This window comes from Schistocerca nitens, chromosome 5 (assembly GCF_023898315.1).
Source record: "Schistocerca nitens isolate TAMUIC-IGC-003100 chromosome 5, iqSchNite1.1, whole genome shotgun sequence".
NCBI classification, from domain to species: domain Eukaryota; kingdom Metazoa; phylum Arthropoda; class Insecta; order Orthoptera; family Acrididae; genus Schistocerca; species Schistocerca nitens.
Window position 1 is genome coordinate 857,163,702 of NC_064618.1, and position 22,569 is coordinate 857,186,270.

The window sequence follows — 22,569 nt, forward strand, 5'->3', positions numbered from 1 at the left end:
AGCTGAAAATGTGTGCCCCGACCGGGACTCGAACCCGGGATCTCCTGCTTACATGGCAGACGCTCTATCCATCTGAGCCACCGAGGACACAGATGAATAGCGCGACTGCAGGGACTTATCCCTTGCACGCTTCCCGTGAGACTCACATTCCCAACTGTCCACAATTCTACATATGTATTGTACCTTTATAGACATTTGCCCACCCACTCATTACTCGCGCACGCGCTGGCGATTCCCGTAAGAGTTAGGGCAACCTGTGCGCATTCGCACAGACAAAGGTCAATGGCTGGGTAGCCTTTAACTATATATACAAAGACAGTAACTTGTTCTCGAAAGAACAGTTATTGTTGATGACCGTGCAGCTTTTCTCTGAAATAAATGATGACTAACTGACAACCTCAGCTGCTGATAGGTGTATGTAGAATTGTGGACAGTTGGGAATGTGAGTCTCACGGGAAGCGTGCAAGGGATAAGTCCCTGCAGTCGCGCTATTCATCTGTGTCCTCGGTGGCTCAGATGGATAGAGCGTCTGCCATGTAAGCAGGAGATCCCGGGTTCGAGTCCCGGTCGGGGCACACATTTTCAGCTGTCCACATCGAGGTATAACAACAACACCTATCAGCAGCTGAGGTTGTCAGTTAGTCATCATTTATTTCAGAGAAAAGCTGCACGGTCATCAACAATAACTGTTCTTTCGAGAACAAGTTACTGTCTTTGTATATATAGTTAAAGGCTACCCAGCCATTGACCTTTGTCTGTGCGAATGCGCACAGGTTGCCCTAACTCTTACCGGAATCGCCAGCGCGTGCGCGAGTAATGAGTGGGTGGGCAAATGTCTATAAAGGTACAATACATATGTAGAATTGTGGACAGTTGGGAATGTGAGTCTCACGGGAAGCGTGCAAGGGATAAGTCCCTGCAGTCGCGCTATTCATCTGTGTCCTCGGTGGCTCAGATGGATAGAGCGTCTGCCATGTAAGCAGGAGATCCCGGGTTCGAGTCCCGGTCGGGGCACACATTTTCAGCTGTCCACATCGAGGTATAACAACAACACCTATCAGCAGCTGAGGTTGTCAGTTAGTCATCATTTATTTCAGAGAAAAGCTGCACGGTCATCAACAATAACGGTTCTTTCGAGAACAAGTTACTGTCTTTGTATATATAACTTATTATTGGTATTTGTGTGCTTGTTTGTCTATTTGTTTTTGTTTTCATGAGATGAATTTCAATGATTAGTGTGTTAGTGTATCCCCTTCCCCCTCCCCGGAGTTTCAGTTGACTTGGCTGTGGGGGTGGGGGTGCAGGGGTCAGGGATAGTTGTAAAAATTGACAAATCTGTGTTTGGGAAGGCTAAGTATGGGAGAGGTGATCATTCTGAGGGTGTGGAGGGACTGTTGTTTCTGGGGGTGAGAATTCTGATGTGATTTTTAGGGTGGTGAGGAGGAGTACAAAACGGGCTTTGGTTACTTAAATTGAGGAATACAATGCAGAAGGTTAGGTTCCACTATCATTTCTGATTCATTTACTTCATACAGTGATTTAGGTACCAGGGGTTATCGACATTTAATGGTAAACCATACAGCAGAGGTTAAAAATTATTTATTTATATTTTGATTTTGGGTATTGTGTTGGGGATTGGTGTTGGGGGTTGGTGTTCCTCAGGGGAGTAGTGTTGGAGGGAGATGGGTGTTTGTAAGGGTTGTTTTGGTTTTGTTGTGTGTGTGTGTGTGTGTGTGTGTGTGTGTGTGCATAAAAATTTGTGTTGTAGTAGTTGTGTATGACTTCGTGGTTTGAGCTGGTAGTTGAAATTAATGTTTAATTGTTGATAATGGTGGGTATCGTGAAGTGTGTTGTTATTTTGGTGGCGAATTGAAAATTCAGATGCTATTCTCCTCCTCCTCCCCCCCCCCCCCCCTCTTCTCACTCCAGGGTCTTTTGTTATGATGCTTTTGTAGATTGCTGGTTTGATTTTTGTGTTAGTGTTTGTTTTTGTTTTCTTGTGTCCTCGGTACTAGTATTTTCCCTACCCAAGAACCATAATCTCTGTTCTTGTCTCATTAGTTTCTTATTATTTCTGCAATTAAATAGTTTTTACATGTTTGTTCGTGTAGTGTGTGACATCGTGGTCACCATACTGTGTAAGCTTTAAGTAGGGATATCCACCATCTTGATGACATGGTTCAAAATGAACATGTGGTGGGAAAATTTTGGCAATCTCATTTTATTTATATAAATAGATCTTTGACCCTTTCAAAGTTATCAGTTTCAAAGTCTATGTTTTTTCCCCACAAGTAGTAATAAGGTCTTCCTCACTGCCATATTTTAAAACAGCCTGCTTCATATCATCTTATGTAAGTTTGCCATAAAAAGAACAAAACCATAAAAAAATGTTGGAGGATTGTGACAAAAAAATTATACCAAACTCGTTGTTATATCTACATAAATATGTACTACTTTTGCAGAGAACAAGCAGCAGATCAGTTGGAAGACATGCGGCGCCTGCAATCCCATTGGTTGGAGTTGCGTCAGCATATTCGAATGGTGTATCGCATGGTTATGGAGGGAAACGTGACACAGACATCATCAGAAACTGAAGCTAAAATGAAAGCCTTAGTTCACAAGTAAGTTAATTTTGTAATACGTAGCATAGGAGTTCTCTGATTTTATTATTTATTACTTTTGAAAGTATTATTTTCATAAGTTTTGGTGTTATTGTTGCTGCAATGACGATGTTGATGTTACGCTGAAAACTTCACGAGAAGTATGACACACATTCAGTTCAAAATACAAAAGAGTAGCTAGTTTACTGAAGCCAATAATAAACTAAACTGCCTTCAGATGGCTTGGATTGAGGTAAAGTAGGGAAGCAACTATTTTGTTAATGCATTCCAGCAATCTGCTTGTTCAGAGAGGAAGTACAAACTGTCTAGAGCAAGAATGGACAACCTTTGATAACATGTGGGTCTGCTCACATGCTTTCTGAAGTTTGTGGGCTGCTTCGTCATGTCACATGATGTGAAATCGGCACTCCTAGCTCATAAACTGAAAACTATAGCTTCTGTGACTGATATGAGTAGCACCCCTTTTCCGTCACCCTTCGCCAACAGATTGTGCCTCAGTTACGCTTTTTAGAAAATGTATTCAATTTACGTGTTGCTGTGTTTTAATACGACCACAATGGACAATAATTATTTATTAATGTTAATCAAGAAAGGATAGAACAATAAAATATGTCAATGAAATAGGCAGTTCCTGTCAACAAACAGATAGAAGTAACATAGCGATTTTTGGTTACAGGCAGTTCAGTCGAATATTTGAAATTTCATGAGTTAATATCAGCAAACACTGTAAGCAAGCATTTTTTATGTATATGTTGAAAAATACTTAAGATGGCTGATTGCATAGGCACTGGTTGTTTCTGTAAAATACGATGTGAGCACATCCCTGTCTCTCCCAGTTTCTTTTCCCACGGGCTGTATTGAAACCTATCACAGGCCAGATCAAGCCCGCGGGCCGCCAGCCCACATGCTGTGTGTTAAAATAGCAACCAATGCATTCTGGCCAGTCTTTCGGAGTTCTGTATTAGGAGTTGTTAGACATAGTTCTTTCTTACCGTCAAAATCTTGTGCAGCATGCCACATGGTCAGGGACAAAGAAATTATGAAATGAGCTGATGTCATAATTAAGTTTCCAGTAATTGCCAATACTTACTAATTGCATAAAAGGTACTTAAATAATGACTATATGGTCATATATTTGTGGAAAATGTGATATTTGTAAAACAGTTTACAAATTTTGCATCACAGATGCCACAAATATGATGATTGATGTAGCAAACTAACTAACCAATGAACCAACTACATTCTTGGTAAGGTCCTGACAGGTTTCTAAATGTATCATTACACTGTTACACTAAAGTCTTTCCACCTCAGATTTTAGGAGTCCTTGCTCCCTGCTGTCTTTAGTTTCAAAATGTGTTCAATGCAGATTTATTCACAAAGAAAGTGTTTCCTTAAAGTGAAGATGGTAATGTACAGTGCTGACTTTCTGTGAAACTGAGTTCCAATGCAAGATTATTACCTTCAGATTCCTTTTAGGTTGTGTACACGTGATGCTCATCAGTTGTTCCAAAGACTGGAAGCACAGGTGCAGGAATTTGTTATAGAAGCCAAAGTAAGGCAATTGGAACTGCTTCATAGGGAACAGCAAACCCCAGAGTTAGCAGAAATATTCATTACAGGTACTTATTGTTCTTTCTTTAGCTCTTGAAATACTGTTTGTAATTTTTAAATGCATTTCATAACCTTCAACTTTTCAGGTCTGTTGGAAGGGTATGATAAACTGTGTGATGCTGCCAAACAATTGGGTCCAATATTGCAACAGTTGGAAAAGGAACACTTGCAGAAATTCAGCTTGACTTGGGAAGTTCTAAACAAGCACCTCTACCAGAGCCTAGTTTATACAGACCCTGTTGTCCAGGACAATTTACCTATTTACATTGGTCAGGTGAGGAATTAATGTATTCCATGGTGTTGTGACTGAAGCAGCAGTATTTTGCAAATTGATTCAGTGACATTATTATTTTTGCTATACAGTTGCGTAACATGTTACCTGGAAAAAACGAAGCGTATTCAGATCTAGTGCATCATTATCTTGCTTTTGATGATGAAATGACCCTCATAGGAGCTATGTGGAGGGACACAGAAACATTGGTTGAAGCTTACAAGTAAGTAGCAACTGCCAAAATTTCCTGTGTTAAATGCACTAGATGTGACAAAGATTTTACATATATGAAAAGGAATTTGGGTAATATTTGTAATACAAAAATAAAAATTTATATTCCTCGCTCTTGTACTCTCCCCCTCTTGCTCTCGCCCTCCCCCTTTTTTCCACAGACTCACCATGTCCGTCTCTCACAAGTTTCCTTCCCTTACCATCTCCTCCGTGTTCCATTGTTTACCCCGCCCCTTCCCCACCTCTCCCGCCCCTTCCCCATCTTGCCCCCATCTCCCCCACTTCCCCCTCACCTGTCCCCCTCACCTGTCCCCCTCACCTGTCCCCCTCACCTCTCCCACCCCACCTCTCCCACCCCACCTAACCGAGCGAGGTGGCGCAGTGGTTAGCACACTGGACTCGCATTCGGGAGGACGACGGTTCAATCCCGTCTCCGGCCATCCTGATTTAGGTTTTCCGTGATTTCCCTAAATCCTTTCAGGCAAATGCCGGGATGGTTCCTTTCAAAGGGCACGGCCGATTTCCTTCCCCATCCTTCTCTAACCCGAGCTTGCGCTCCGTCTCTAATGACCTCGTTGTCGACGGGACGTTAAACACTAATCTCCTCCTCCTCCTCCACCCCACCTCTCCCACCCCACCTCTCCCACCCCACCTCTCCCCCCACACCTCCCTCCCCACACCTCCACCCCACACCTCCCTCCCCACACCTCCACCCCACACCTCCCCCCACACCTCCCTCCCCACACCTCCACCCCACACCTCCCCCCACACCTCCCCCCCACACCACCACCCCATACAGCTCCCCCACACACTTCTCCCCCCACACTTCTCCCCCCACACCTCTCCCCCCACACCTCTCCCCCCACACCTCTCCCCCCACACCTCTCCCCCCACACCACTCCCCCCACACCTCTCCCCCCCCACACCTCACCCCCCCACACCTCTCCCCCCCCCACACCTCTCCCCCGCAACGCCTCTCTCCCCGCAACGCCTCTCTCCCCGCAACGCCTCTCTCCCCGCAACGCCTCTCTCCCCGCAACGCCTCTCTCCCCGCAACGCCTCTCTCCCCGCAACGCCTCTCTCCCCGCAACGCCTCTCTCCCCGCAACGCCTCTCTCCCCGCAACGCCTCTCTCCCCGCAACGCCTCTCTCCCCGCAACGCCTCTCTCCCCGCAACGCCTCTCTCCCCGCAACGCCTCTCTCCCCGCAACGCCTCTCTCCCCGCAACGCCTCTCTCCCCGCAACGCCTCTCTCCCCGCAACGCCTCTCTCCCCGCAACGCCTCTCTCCCCGCAACGCCTCTCTCCCCGCAACGCCTCTCTCCCCGCAACGCCTCTCTCCCCGCAACGCCTCTCTCCCCGCAACGCCTCTCTCCCCGCAACGCCTCTCTCCCCGCAACGCCTCTCTCCCCGCAACGCCTCTCTCCCCGCAACGCCTCTCTCCCCGCAACGCCTCTCTCCCCGCAACGCCTCTCTCCCCGCAACGCCTCTCTCCCCGCAACGCCTCTCTCCCCGCAACTCTCTCCATCTCCACCCCCAACTCTCTCCATCTCCACCACCCAACCTCTCCCCCCCAACCTCTCCCCCCCAACCTCTCCCCCCCCCAACCTCTCCCCCCCAACCTCTCCCCCCCAACCCCACGCCCCCTCACCACATCTATATCTCCCTCTCTCCTCCACCTCCCCCTCTCCCCTGGCATCCTCCCCTGCCCTGCCCTCCACCCCCGCCCCTCCACACCGCCTCCCCCTCTCCCCTCTGCCTCCTCCCCTGCCCTCCACCTCCACCCCTCCACGCCGCCTCGCCCCTCCCTCTGCCTTTTCCACTTCCCCACTCTGTTCCCATCGACATCTACATGATTACTCTGTAGTTTCCAATTATGTTCCTGACAGAGGAGTTAGCGTTCCACCTGCAAGCTATTTTTCAACCGTTCCAGTCTCAAACAACATGCGAGGAAAAAAGCTGACACTTATCTTACCGTGTGAGCTCTAGTGTCTATTTTATTATTATGATCATTTCTTCCTGTATAGGTAGGCACCACAAACATATTTTCTGACCCAGAGGTGAAAGTTGGTGATCGAAATTTTGTGAGATCATCTTTCTGCAAAAAAAAAGTTTATATTTATTGAATGCCAATCCAACCTATGTATTGCATATGTGGCACTCTCCCCCCTATTACACAATAATATGAAACTGCCTGCCTTTCTTTGAACTTCATCCTAGTCCTTCGTCAAACATATCCATTGATCTCATACCATGCTGCAATATGAGCTCTGTTCAGAAAATTCCGGAACTTCATTCACAAAATTTTTCTATGCTTACCTTTTACTGATTGTGCATGTGGTCTCTTTTGGATCACTGTCCTGCACAACTGATACACTGCTTCAAAAACAGTTTCCACTCCAGAAGCAGTCTTGGTAGGCTTCTTGCTGGATTGTGCGAAGTGCCATCTGCGAATTTTCTTTCATCTCGTCTGTTGCTGCAAATCCTCATCTTTTCAAATGGTTTTTCAACTTTGGGGATAAAAAAGTACACAGGTTCCAGGTCTGGAGAGTACGGAGTATGAGGCAGTACAGGGATGAATGTGCGACTGCGTTGTCATGATGCAAGAGACATGAATTGTCTCACCAAATTTCAGGCCATCGTTTCCTTCTCACATTTTCTTGCAGGTGTCGCAACATGTCCTGATAGTATCTTCGAGTAACAGTTTGTCCCTGTGGCATGAATTCATGATGAACTAATCCTTCAAAGTCAGAGAAGATTATTAACATGGCTTTGACATTTGACCTGACCTGATGAGCTTTTATTGATCTTGGAGAACCTTTGCCAACCCATTGTGAAGATTGAACATTGGTCTAAACACCATAATTGTAGACACACGTCTTGTCATCAGTTACGATTCCCTTAAGGAACATTTCGTTCTCATTTGCACGGTCCAAAAGCACTTCATATATTGCAAGGCGAAGATCTTTCTGGTCTTGACTCATGAACCACGGGGTGAGTTTGGCAGCAACACAATGCAGTCCAAGAAGCTTTGTCAGGATTTCATGATATGATCCAACTGGAATGTTACAGTCTTCTGCAATGTCTTCGACAATCAATCTTCAATTGTCAGGCTCAATTTCGTTGGCATTCCTGACATGAGCGCTATTGGTAGATGTCGAAGGGTGTGCTGAACAAGGTTCATCTTTAACTTCAGTCTGGTCATTTTTAAACTGTGTGAACCATTTGTAACAATGAGTGTGGATTAAGTGCTCACCACTGTAGGCTTCCTGCATCATTTGGTGTGTGTCTGTAAAGGTTTTCTGGAGTTTCACGCAAAATTTAATGTAGATGCATTGCTCCTCTAACACTGCCATCTCGAAATTCGCAAACTGTGCGATACAACGTTCTACTTGATGCAGTGATGCCAATCTCATTTCGCTCCACCACACTATTGGCGTGAAATTATGAATGTTCCGGGATATTTTTAAACAGACCTCTTACTCCAGAAGAGGATAGCTAAGTGTAGTGTAGGCAGTCTCTCTTGTGTTTTGTAAGTTTTCTGCCAGTAGATCATAATCTTTGGTTTGGTGAACCCATAACATTATGTATGTGATTGTTCCAAGTTAAGGTATTCACTGTTGTAATCCCCAAGGATTTAGTGGAATTTACAGACTTTAGATTTGTGTGTTTTATCATGTAACCAAAATTTAGTGGATTTCTTTGAGTACTCATGTGAATGACTTTGCACTTTTCAGTATTTAGTCAGTTACCACTTATTGCACCATACAGATATCTTGTATAAATAATTTTGCAATTGATTTTAATCATCTGCGACTGTACAAGCTTTAAAGAAAGAGAAGGCAAATGACAGCATCAACTGCAGACAATGTAAGAGGACTGCTCAAATTGTCTCCTAAATTGTTTATATAGGTCAGGAACAGCAGAGGGCTTATGATCATCCAATGACTTTACAAGCTGAGAGAGAGAGAGAGAGAGAGAGAGAGAGAGAGAGAGAGAGAGAGAGAATGACAGCATCAACTGCAGTCAATCTAAGATGACTGCTCAGCTTGTATCCTATATCCTAAATCGTTTGTACGAGGTGCATTCAAGTTCTAAGGCCTCAGATTTTTTTCTCTGGACTGGAAAGAGATAGAAACATGCGCATTGTTTTAAAATGAGGCCGCGTTCATTGTCAATATGTCCCAGAGATGGCAGCACCGTACGGCAGATGGAATTTTACCGCCAGCGGCGAGAATGAGAACTGTTTTAAATACTTAAAATGGCGACGTTTTCCTTACTTGAACAGCGTGCAATCATTCGTTTTCTGAATTTGCGTGGTGTGAAACCAATTGAAATTCATCGACAGTTGAAGGAGACGTGGTGATGGAGTTATGGATGTGTCGAAAGTGCGTTCGTGGGTGCGACAGTTTAATGAAGGCAGAACATCGTGTGACAACAAACCTAAACCACCTCAGGCATGCACAAGCCCTTTGACGACATGATCGAGAAAGTGGAGAGAATTGTTTTGGGGGATCGCCGAATGACTGTTGAACAGATCGCCTCCAGAGTTGGCATTTCTGTGGGTTCTGTGCACACAATCCTGCATGATGACCTGAAAATGCGAAAAGTGTCATCCAGGTGGGTACCACGAATGCTGACGGACGACCACATGGCTGCCCGTGTGGCATGTTGCCAAGCAATGTTGACGCGCAACGACAGCATGAATGGGACTTTCTTTTCATCGGTTGTGACAATGGATGAGACGTGGATGCCATTTTTCAATCCAGAAACTAAGCGCCAGTCAGCTCAATGGAAGCACATAGGTTCACCGCCACCAAAAAAATTTCGGGTAACCGCCAGTGCTGAAAAAATGATGGGTGTCCATGTTCTGGGACAGCAAGGGCGTAGTCGTTACCTATTGCGTTCCAAAGGGCACTACGCTAACAGGTGCATCCTACGAAAATGTTTTGAAGAACAAATTCCTTCCTGCACTGCAACAAAAACGTCCGGGAAGGGCTGCGCGTGTGCTGTTTCACCAAGAAAACGCACCCGCACATCGAGCTAACGTTACGCAACAGTTTCTTCGTGATAACAACTTTGAAGTGATTCCTCATGCTCCCTATTCACCTGACCTGCTCCTAGTGACTTTTGGATTTTTCCAACAATGAAAGACACTCTCCGTGGCCGCATATTCACCAGCCGTGCTGCTATTGCCACAACGATTTTCGAGTGGTCAAAACAGACTCCTAAAGAAGCCTTCGCTGCTGCCATGGAATCATGGCGTCAGCGTTGTGAAAAATGTGTACATCTGCAGGGCGATTACGTCGAGAAGTAACGCCAGTTTCATCAATTTCGGGTGAGTAGTTAATCAGAAAAAAAATCGGAGTTCTTAGAACTTGAAATGCACCTCGTATAGATCAGGAGCACCAAAGGGGCTATAACACTTCCTTGGGGAGGTGCAGATATTACTTCTGTCTTACTCAATGACTTTTCATCAGTTGCTGTGAACTGTTAACCTTTCTAACAGGAAATCACAAATCCAGTTGCACAACTGATGCAATACTCTGGATACTCTGTAGGCACACAATTTCATTAGTTGTCACTTGTGCAGAACAGTGTGAAAGCTTTCTGGAAATCTAAAAATATGGAATCCATTTGACATCCCTTGTCAATAGCACTCTTTACTTCTAACAAGGGAACCTCCCCATCGCACCCCTTTCAGATTTAGTTATAAGTTGGCACAGGGATAGGCCTTGAAAAACTGAACACAGATCAATCGAGAAAACAGGAAGAAGTTGTGTGGAACTATGAAAAAATAAGCAAAATATACAAACTGAGTAGTCCATGCGCAAGATAGGCAACATCAAGGAGAGTGTGAGTTCAGGAGCGTCGTGGTCCCGTGGTTAGCGTGAGCAGGTGCGAAACGAGAGGTCTTTGGTTCAAATCTTCTCCTGAGTAAAAAGTTTAATTTTTTATTTTCAGATAATTATTAAAGTTCAGGCACTCACACATAATCAACTTCGCTCTCCAAAATTCCAGGACATGTTTAGATTTGCTTGGACATATGCAGGATTTGACGGTCTACACACGGAAACATTTGAAAACGTAAAAAACATATGTTTTGATGGAGCACAGGGAAAACTGTGCGGCTGTGAAACTGTTGCATTCATTTGTTGCAGTTTATGTGACAAACTCTTATGTTTTCATCACAATTTTGGGAGTGATTATCACATCCACAAGAAAACCTAAATCGGGCAAGGTAGAAGAATCTTTTTACCCATTCGCCAAGTGTGCAAGTTAGGTGGGTCGACAACATATGCCTCTCATGTGACGCACATGCCGTCACCAGTGTCGTATAGAATATGTCAGACGTGTTTTCCTGTGGAGGAATCGGTTGACCTATGACCTTGCGATCAAATGTTTTCGGTTCCTATTGGAGAGGCACGTCCTTTCGTCTACTAATCGCACGGTTTTGCGATGCGGTCGCAAAACACAGACACTAAACTCATTACAGTGAACAGAGACGTCAATGAATGAACGGACGGATTGTAACTTTGCGAAAATAAAGAAAGTAAAATTTTCACTCAAGTGAGGACTCGAACCAAGGACCTCTCGTTCCGCATTTGCTCTCTCTAACCACGATACCACGGCACTCTTTAGCTCATATTGTCCTTGATGTTGCTTATCTTGCACATGGACTACTCAGTTTGTATAATTTGCTTATTTTTTCATAGTTTCACACAACTTCATCCTGTTTTCTCGATTGATCTGTGTTCAGTTTTTCAAGGCCTATCCACTGCGTCAATTTATAACTAAATCTGAGGGGGGTGCGATGGGGAGGTTCCCTTGTAAGAAGGTGTCCCCCAACGGTGGGATTGACTTTCTGAATCTATCAATATATTGACGTAGGTTAAGGAACAAGGAATTACACCTTGCAACCATTCACACTGATTGACACTTGAATGTGAGTAATTAATGGAAATTATTATTATTATTATTATTATTATTATTATTATTATTATTTTCCTCCGTGGTGCTCTGTAGCTTAAAAAGTAACAACGGTTTACAGACTGCTTCCATAGCTTGATGGCTAAGATACTAACTACACATTCAAAGGATTGTCTATTAAAATCACATCAGGTACAACAATGCTTTTTGATTTTAAATATTTATGGGAATGACTTTGATAATTACTTTTATTCAATTAGTTGGTGTACATGCTATTTCATTTATTTGTATTTCTTTGTCACATTATTTTAATCAACATTTTAACTTCTTCAGTTGCTCTTATTTTTTTTCTTACTATCATTCTTTTTTCCGCTTGGAAACTTTGTGCATGTGAATTTAATTACTTTTGTTTATCTATGATAATATTTAAACATTTTAAATTGCCGATCTATTGGTCAGAAGTCAATAGATGAAATAATCTGTTTATATTGACTGTGCAGTAGTGTCAGGAATGTATTTTTCATTACAAGATGTACATCTTTTTGGGTGGCAATCCTTATGCAAACATTTAAAACATCAATTTTTGTTGCGCTATGGACAAAATAACATGGATTACGAACTAAACGAATGAAGAGACTATCAGTAAAAGAAAATTCAAGCAAAATGAGAAATGGAAATATTGAATGCAGTGACATGGATGAATTAAAATGTCAGATGACAAAATGGAAGTAATTAAATCAAAGCTAAAATATAACAGTAATCAAAATCACATGAACATGACTGATGGGAAGAAAAATGATAGCAAATGGTGTATTTCACACCATGACAGATATGGCATGACAAATGAATAGAAAAAAGTACATTTAAACCAATTAACTGAATAAAAATAATCCTCAAAGTTATTTAGATAAAGATTTAAAAATAAGAAACAAATCTACGTGTCCAATGAGATTTGAACCAACAATCTTTTGCACATGAAGTTAGTCCCTTAACCATCATGCTATGGAATCAGTATGTAAATTGTTACATTTTTAGAGCCATGTAGCATCACGCACTTCCCCCCCCCCCCCCCCCCCCCCCCCCCCAGTTGCTGGCAAATGAGGGCCCACCAAAGTGATTGGCTTTAGGGTGTGAATCGTTGTACTGTAACCTACACCGCCGTATAGATTGTATCAAAAAGTCAATCCCACCACTGGAGACGGTATTGATTGTGTTTGGCACTAGTGTACTTTACATACAGCCAGATTTTAAGACAGAGTTTCATTGTCCAAGTTATTAAAAGCACCTCACACTAAAGATCACATTAAATTTCAAGCTTCTGAAAAACTTTGCCAAACCACAGGAATTTCCCTTCTTTTAAATTTGGCATGCTTTTTTTGTTGATGCTGCAACAGTGCTCTGATCTGTTTTGTGTATCTTGGGTGATAAGTGCCATCTCTTATTAATTTATTTGGTAAATAGAAGGTGTTTCAGAAGTGATGTTCAATATTCAGGGATATGACAGGGATGATCATTTGAAACAAAAAAGTCAAGTAAACGTGGGCTCTAAAACGCATACCATAAGAGCTATGAGCAATTCTTGATCTTCGATACTGTGAAGCAAATCTCTTCTACTGCACGCTCTTTGCTTTCCATATATTGGACAGTGGTAGTATGGACCAAAACAAGAGAAAAATGTCCAGTAAATGTGCTCTAAAATCCACACATTAAAAGGTATGAGCACGTGTTTATTAGAAGAGTTGTGTTTGAGAGTAGTGGAGATGAAAAAGTACTCGTAGCTTGTAAGGTATGGATTTTAGAGCACATGTTTATTGGACACTATTCTCTTATTTTGGTCCATACTAACACTTCCTAAAATATGGAAAACAAAGAGCTTACAGTGGAAGAGATTTGTTTCACATTATCGAAGATCCAGAATTGTTCATAACTCGTAAGGTGTGCGTTTTAGAGCCCATGTTACCTGACTTTTTTTGTTTTGAATGATCAGTCCTGTCATATCTGTGAATATTGACCATCACTTCTGAAACACCTTGCATATACCAAATGCCATCAGTCTGTTAGTTTGGAAGCAGTGGAAACTGCAACTTAGGAAGGCATCAAGTGAACTTTTATTCACTTTATTATATGGATATGTTTTGCATTTATTTTAGGTGAGTGTGGATGTTTCAGTATTCACTCTTGTTACAGTGACCTCATAGTCACTAATCCCTGCACCCAGTATGATGCTTCCTTTTCATGTAGAAGTATTTTGTTGCTTCAAGATCAAGTATGTTTTACAACCATTTGCACCTTGCCTGTGCTTCTGAACTAATTGTTCAAAAGAATTTTCTGAGAAATCATTCAGTATGATTTTGTATCATGTTTTATGCCTGCCACCTGCTTCAAACACATATTTTTGCCAAAATATTGAGGGTAGATTGAAGACTCCACCAACTAAAATTGTACGAGTGAGGTACCTATTTGAAATTAAATTCAAGTTCTCTTTGATCTGCATCATGTGAGTTGGGCGGGGGGGTCTTGTGAAAGGAACCAATTATTAATTTATTACAGTTGTCCAGTGTAATCTCTTATCATAGCAACTCACAGGAGCTGTGTACTTTAATTTTGTTACAAGGTAAATTTCTTCTGACAGTAATGAACACTCCACCACCAACTGTATTTAATCTGCCCATTCTGTACATGTTTAGGTCCTTTTTAAAAGTTTTAGCTGAACTTATCTCCGGCTCTGGCAGTCTTTCAATACCTATAATGATTTGAGCTCCATTGATTTCTATTAGCACTTGAAGCCATGATTTTTTCTCATCACAGATACGAAAATTTATAAACACAATACCGATTGTTGCTAGGTCCACCCATGGCCTGTGTGTACCCTCCATCCTTTTAGCCTGACACGATTTCTGTAGTTTTCCAAGACTCTCTAACTTAAAAAACTGTCCAATCCCCACCACACAGCCCTCGCTTCTCTTGTAGCCATATCCTGTGTGTAGTCGGCCCCTGACCTACATTAAGTGGAGCTCTGAGTTGCAGCGTATAAGTCGCAGAACTGTCTGAGCCTCTGATTCAGAACTTCCAATTGGCTCTCCACCAAAGGACCACAGTCAATTCTATCGATGATGATGCTACAGATGGTGGGCTCCACCTTCATCTTGCAAGCAATACTGGCAGTCTTTACCACTCCATCTAGCCACCCAAAACCAAAGACAGTCTCTTGCAGCCCAAAGTGGGACAAATCGTTAGTACTGACATGGGACATCACATGCTGTTGGCTGCATACTGTGCTATTCTGGAAGTACCTGTTCCACATCTAGAATGACTCCACCCTGTATGTGTGCACATGGGATTCCTTCCCTGTTTAGGCACCCATATCTTTGAGGGCCCCATTACATGCCTAACCTTGGAGCTTCCAGCTACCAGTAATCTCACCTGTGAATTGTGAATGAATGCTCAGACCATCTGGGCCGAGAGAATTCCACAGCAATAGTGCGAGCAACTGCATCTAGCTCAGGATCTTGGTCAGACATAGATAGCATGTGAAACCTTTTCCGCAGACAAACTGGGGAAGCCCTCCAATCGGCCCCTGGAAAATCTTCTGCTGTCTCTACACCTCAGAATTACCTCCTACTCGACTGTGGGTGTGTGGTCAATCATAGTGCAGGCAGTACCTGGGGAGCCCACAGTAGTAGACTGATTGGGGGACGTGTGGTATGTGCTGGATCTCACTGGGATCTCCATGTTCAGCCTGCTGCCCCACAGTGATGCCCATTGGCAACAGCCTCCAGCTCCATGATCGAAGCCAGTGCCTTCTGGAGCTGTGAGCAAAGAGTCACCATCTCATCCCGCTTCTGAATACATTGATGGCACTTCCTATCCATACCAAATATGGCAAAAATGTGCCCTAGACTGTTAATAAAATGCAGGACTATGCCTGATAAATGCATATAACATGCATAAAATATAGGAGTTTAAACTAAAGAGCACAGAGGAAATTTAAAGTAAGTTGCTTCTTATGAGAATCTGTGTCAATTCACAAGTGAAACAGTGTACCTTGCTACGTTTATGAAGTCTACTGCTTAACTGAGGGATCTAACTGCTGCCTCATCAGTGCCTTTCCAAGCCCCCTACCTCTTCCAATATATACCTTCTCTCTTGATGTCCCCTTCTCCCTTCCCATGTATCACCTCTCTTCCAGAGTGTACTCTCTCTTTTGAGGACCCCTCTGTTCCTTCCTATGATGCCCTCTCCTTTCCCATGTATCACCCTTCTTCCAATGTATACCCTCTATTTTGATGTCCCTTCCTTCCGTTCTGTATGGCCCCCTCTATTGATCTGCCCATCTTTTTCCATCTGCCTCTCATTCAGCCTCTCAGCCTCCTCCCTCTCACCACCTCCCCTCCTTCCATTTTGCCCCTCTCCCCCCCTTCACTCTCATCTCCCATTGTTCCCCCTTACGCCCTCTTGCACCCCTCTCCTTCTGTTATCTACCTCTCCCTCTGCTTGTCAGTCACCTCTCCTCGACTTGTGTAAACTACCTCTCCCCCACTTGTCCACCTTCCCCCTCTTATTCACACTCGCCCTTTCCCTTATCCACCTCCCCCTTCTTGTAGCCGCTCCCTTTTTTATGCCTCTCCCTCAGCCCCTCTGCTCGCCACCTCTCCCCTTCTCTGGCCCGTCTCTTCCCTTCTCCATCCCCCTGCCCCTCTACATTTACCCTCCACCAAACACCCAATCACTGTCCCCTTGCCCCTCTATATTTACCATCTCCCAAACTCTAGTTCCCTTTCACCCAGCCCCTCTCTCCTCTCCATCATACTCTCCGTCCCCCACCCCTCGCCGACCGCCTCCTCCTCTCCTCCGCCATGTGATCTGATCCGACCCATCCCACTATGGTGCCCCCTACACACACACCTCAAGGCCCCTGCGCCATATTGTCCCTTCCGTGCACCATGCTCAGCCTCTCCTGCATCACACTCAGCCTCCCCTGCACATCACATGGGTACTGCCCCCATCTCCTGCGCAACGCACAGGCCTCGCGCGGTCCTCCCCTACCGGAGCGACTCAGCCGCCCCCCCCCCCCCCCCACCACAACCCTCTCATACCTTGCTGCTCACCTCTCACCCCTTGCAGCTCCCCTCTTTTCACCTCCAAGTATAGTAGAGCCCCTTCCCAGCACCACAGCCCCCTCACTGCAACATGTGCGGCCCTCTGGACCACTTGCTTCACACCATGTGGGGTTGTCCCCCATCCGCTACCTCTCATGCCACAGGAATCCTGCTTCGGGCATACCCCCACTCTGCCGCTTCAGGCAGACCCACCTTATCCCCCATCACACGATCTCGCCCCACAACTCCCCATGCACACTCTCCTCATGCCCTTCCTACCCCCCACACACTCCTCTGTGCTCCATCTCTGCTGAGTTCCAGACGCACGCATATCCACGTGGTGCCCTGCACACTCTAATGGCTCCCTGCAAGCCACCATCTCCCACTGCAATTTGTTCCTGCCACCTTGCATCCTCTCTCCTGGCGCCCTGCACACACATCGTAGCACTCTGTCTCCTCACTTGCACCATCCCCTCTCGCGCCATCTAACCATCTTGTGCCCTTCTACCTCCATCCCCTCACTGTGCCTACTCGTCGCCGTTATCTCTTCCCTGCTCTGACTCACTCACACTCTTTCTGACTACTCTTCCCAACCCCGTTCTGACTCACCCTCTCTCCGCTCTCTTTCACATCCACTATGTCCTCCCCATCTGTTCTTGCTGTCTGTATATGAGGATATTGTTGATGCCATTAACATTTATTACGCATTGTTAATTTAACAGAATTATAGTATTACTTAATGTGAAGTGTGCCCATTGATAAGTAAATATTACTTACCGTAAGTGTGCACTGTATTTGTGGATAACTTTACAATTTAAGTTTAAATTTAATGGCTATGCTGATCTGTTTCCTATCCAGCCAAGAGCAGGCAACATTGAAGGCAAAGCAGAGGATGCTGCGGGAAGACTGGGAACTCTTTAAAGCACAAAGAAAGCTTATTCAGCAGAAAATGTGGAACAAAACAGCAAGGTATTAAACAATTTTGTTTCAAGCTATTAGTGCCTATGGTAGTCTCCATATCAACCTAAAATGTGTTTATATACGCAGTTGTTGTTAGCTGTAGTAAATTATTTTGACCACTGTTGATTCTTTTTCATTGCTATCCCATGAATTAAACACAAAATCTCAATTTATTGTAAAATGTTAAGGGTTTCTTGAAATAGTGAAGCCCGAGTGTGATATTCATCTAAGAAATGTCATAAAGATTGTTAGTTTTCAGTGATGTTTGAGTAATACAGTCGAATCTAGTCCCAAATCATATGTTTTTGTGTAATTACTAGAATATTTAACTGCATTGCTCAGAATAATTATGGGAACACATGTATCAATGTCGGGTATATTATGTCTGTTTTCATTGAGGTGGTACCTGTGGTCTTACTGCATAGCCTGAGATCTTCACTTTCAATGTATTCAACAACTAAAGTCATTTGCCATCTATTGGCTGTGTTATGCCTTAATGTATCAGTTGACTCCTCAATAGGAAGGTAGTATCAGTGTCACCTTGTTATCTAGTAGGTACACAGATGGTCGTTGTTCGTCAGAGCAGCATCTGTTTTTACTACAGGAAGGTGTGAAAGAAACTAAGGTTAGGGAGTGCTCAGTATTGAACAAAACATTTTGTTTGACAAGGGGAGGCCGCCAATTCTGAAATTCAGATTCGATTCATACTGCGCATAATAAAAGCTCATGGCCAGAGGTGTAATGTGGCAAAGCACCAAGAAGCACTTCTCAGCCGTTGTCGAGAAAATCGACAGTTAAAAGAAACCGTTGCGGTGAAATACTCTCTACGATTAATAATTTTCCACAGCGTCGTGGTGCAGCGGTAAGGGCTCAGGTTCGTAATCCGAAGGTCGCCGGATCGAATCTCGCGCCATGCAATTTTTTTTTTAATTAGTTTTTTGTAATTCAAATATATATATATATATATATATAAAGAAAGATGATGAGACTTACCAAACAAAAGCGCTGGCAGGTCGATAGACACACAAACAAACACAAATATACACACAAAATTCAAGCTTTCGCAACAAACTGTTGCCTCATCAGGAAAGAGGGGAAGGAGAGGGAAAGACGAAAGGATGTGGGTTTTAAGGGAGAGGATAAGGAGTCATTCCAATCCCGGGAGCGGAAAGACTTACCTTAGGGGGAAAAAAGGACAGGTATACACTCGCGCGCACACACACACATCCGTATGCACATATACAGACACAAGCAGACATTTGTAAAGGCAAAGAGTTTGGGCAGAGATGTCAGTCGAGGCGGAAGTACAGAGGCAAAGATGTTGTTGAATGACAGGTGAGGTATGAGCGGTGGCAACTTGAAATTAGCGGAGGTTGAGGCCTGGTGGGTAACGGGAAGAGAGGCTATATTGAAGGGCAAGTTCCCATCTCCGGAGTTCTGATAGGTTGGTGTCAGTGGGAAATATCCAGATAACCCGGACGGTGTAACACTGTGCCAAGATGTGCTGGCCGTGCACCAAGGCATGTTTAGCCACAGGGTGATCCTCATTACCAACAAACACTGTCTGCCTGTGTCCATTCATGCGAATGGACAGTTTGTTGCTGGTCATTCCCACATAGAAAGCTTCACAGTGTAGGCAGGTCAGTTGGTAAATCACATGGGTGCTTTCACACGTGGCTCTGCCCTTGATCGTGTACACCTTCCGGGTTACAGGACTGGAGTAGGTGGTGGTGGTAGGGTGCATGGGACAGGTTTTACACCGGGGGCGGTTACGAGGGTAGGAGCCAGAGGGTAGGGAAGGTGGTTTTGGGATTTCATAGGGATGAACCAAGAGGTTACGATGGTTAGGTGGACGGCGGAAAGACACTCTTGGTGGAGTGGGGAGGATTTCATGAAGGATGGATCTCATTTCAGGGCAGGATTTGAGGAAGTCGTATCCCTGCTGGAGAGCCACATTCAGAGTCTGATCCAGTCCTGGAAAGTATCCTGTCACAAGTGGGGCACTTTGGGGTTCTTCTGTGGGAGGTTCTGGGTTTGAGGGGATGAAGTGGCTCTGGTAATTTGCTTCTGTACCAGGTCGAGAGGGTAGTTGCGGGATGTGAAAACTGTTTTTAGGTTGTTGGTGTAATGATTCAGGGATTCCGGACTGGAGCATTCAAATCAGGGAGGTTGGAGTGGGACACCCTATACACCAAAGTTAAGGCTCTGTATAAGAAAGAAGGTTAAAAATTACCATCAAACTTCCATCTGATTTCACTTTTGCCAACATTCTTGAAAATTGTAAAAAAGATGATGTACAAGCATCTCCTTGGCCATGTGACTACAAATAATATGTTAAGAGTCACAGTTCTGGTAACGAGGCTATTTACATATACTTTGTTAGAGAATAAACTACAGGTTGCTAGTATAGTATGTTAAGTTTCAAGCACTTTTGACTGTGTAAAACACACTGTACTTTTAGGTAAATTAGAATATTATGATGTCATGTGAAGTGTCACAAAATGGTTTGGATTGTGTTTCTCTAATAGGAAACAAAAAATGTCTACAGGAAAGAGAGCCTGTATTAAACTGTCAACCATTATCCATCTGATATCTACTTGTAGCTACATGTGGTGTACCACCAGGTTCTAACTTATTATCACCCTTCCTTTTTCTTGTGTACGTCCTGAATGTGAATGACAGTGAAAGTCGAGATAGGTATAGGACACTAAATGGAGAAGTAAAAAGAGAAGGGTTAAAAAAGGAAAAACAGGGTGTGGTAAGAAAGAGGTGAATATGTCAATAAAATGATTGGTGGGACTTACAGTGATGAGACAAGGAGAAAAGGGAAGTCAATGATAATGTTAGTGATGGTCGATGGACAAAATATTTTAAGGATTTATTTCAGGAAAATCAGCCTGAATTTTCATATAAATGTGAGGTGAGGATGAAACAGGAAGAATTGTGCTGTTTGGATATAAAATTTTTCAGCAGACTGTCAGGAACTGTTAGATGAAGAAAGCACCAGGATGTGTATCAATATACCCAGAAGTGGTGAAGTTTGGTCCACCAAAATTGTTGGAGATGGTAAGGAAGCTGTTTGAAAGAATATTAAATGGAGACGAGGATACATTGGAATGGAAAATGTTAAATAGGGCTGGTGCATAAGAAAGGGTCACATATAATGATCCAAGTAATTATAGGGTGTCTCCAAGGTACTGAAAGATCTGGTAGAGAGAGAGAGAGAGAGAGAGAGAGAGACAAGTCACAGGCAGCAAGATGGGCAAACATGATTTTGAGCTGGAAGGTAGGTAATGACAATATCTTCACAATGAAACTAAAATGTGAAAAACACACAAAGATTGGGCTGCCTTTATTGACGCAGAAAAAGCATTTGACAATGTACTCACCAACAAACTGTGGGAAATGTTGAAAGCAGGGTGTATATGACCTGGGAGATCTGGGAAAAACACTGGAATTTTTTGATCCGGGAGAAAACCTGGAAAAACACAGGAATTTTTTAGAATTCTGGGAATTTTTCATTGAGGCGTTTTCAGTTAAATTTTTATTGGTAAGAACCGATGCTCAAACAAAGGATATTACTGTATCCTGCAACTGCAGAATAATACTTCAACAATAAAACATAAACGAGAGAAAAAGAGAAAATAACTTAAATTGCAAAGGAAATGCGCCATATACAACGGTGACACGCAGTGCTCGTGCAAGCGTCTGTCCAACAGCAAAATGTGTCAAAGGCTTTAGGAAGACAATTAAATCCTTCATAATAACAAATGGCCTCCGTTGAACATGAAGTCTTAATTGTTTACATTAGATTCATTTTAGTAGTTACGAGCAGGCTCATGCGCATGCGCAGTTGAGTTGTGTTTTAGTAGTAGATTCTCCTGCTTCTGGATACAGGAATGTGGCTGTTGGCTGAGCAAGCAGTCGCGGCAAGCAGCTAGATGCTACTGGGAAAAGACGGCGCCAAATTCATATTCTTGAGGAAAAAAACTTGTTTCACAAAGTACCTAGCATCCAGCACATGTTTGTCTATAGATTATTTATATGATTTTGAAACTCTTTCCTGTTGGTTTTGAACATTTTTGAATGCATTTTAAGTTGATTTCTGAATGAATCATAAGTTGATTTTTGAATGCGTGCATAGTGTACGTGATGTCTCTGTCAGGAGAATTTTCGTCGCATCTAGAAATAAACTTTCCGCAGAGAAAAGGGGACGGGGCCATACGAGCTGAGCGGAGTAAAGCCGAACAGATGAATGCCAATCGCTGTCTGATTATGTGGTTGATTGGGTTTGCGAATGATCAACGTTGTTATGATTACTAGTGAAATCCATAGATTCAGACTACCAGAATGGAAATAAACGACTGAAAGGAATAACAGGTGAGAAAGATTATGTGCTGTCTTCTCGGTGTATCCAAGAAAATGAAATTTTCACAATTTTTTGACCAGATCGCTATACTAGTAGGGACCAGTTGTACAGTGCCCGGCTAGCAGCTGCTTAAGTTCTATTCTGGAAGTAACGCAGAAAATGTGTTGTATGGACACGTAATAATGCCTACCTGGAAAATAATCGCGGGACAACTAAACCCGTGATTCTGGCAGGGGTAGTGAAGTTAATCGGTGAACAAATTTTGACAGCAGGAATAGCTACAGAATTGGTGACGACGAGATTGTTTGTTAGAACGAGGAAGGAGAAGAAACGGGGACATCACACAAATTATGGAAGAATAAGACAATCCCAAATTTATATAAAAATTTTGTAATACTACTTTTCGATCGAATGCTTGAGAAACTGGTGCGTATGAATGAAATGTGAAACTATTTCCTAACATAAAGCTTTTTGCTTGTA

General features: G+C 43.5%; 1 protein-coding gene across 3 annotated transcripts in view; it reads left to right on the plus strand.

Annotated features, from left to right (window-relative positions):
* The window catches only part of LOC126259264 (protein FAM193A-like), a 242,585-nt gene that overhangs the window by 17,084 nt on the left and 202,932 nt on the right, over positions 1-22,569 (plus strand). For all 3 annotated transcript variants that reach the window (XM_049955899.1, XM_049955897.1, XM_049955898.1), the window contains exons 3-7: positions 2,463-2,621; positions 4,098-4,240; positions 4,319-4,506; positions 4,596-4,726; positions 17,619-17,729. In XM_049955899.1, coding sequence (XP_049811856.1) covers positions 2,463-2,621; positions 4,098-4,240; positions 4,319-4,506; positions 4,596-4,726; positions 17,619-17,729 — 732 coding nt within the window. The remainder of the gene's footprint in view (positions 1-2,462; positions 2,622-4,097; positions 4,241-4,318; positions 4,507-4,595; positions 4,727-17,618; positions 17,730-22,569) is intronic.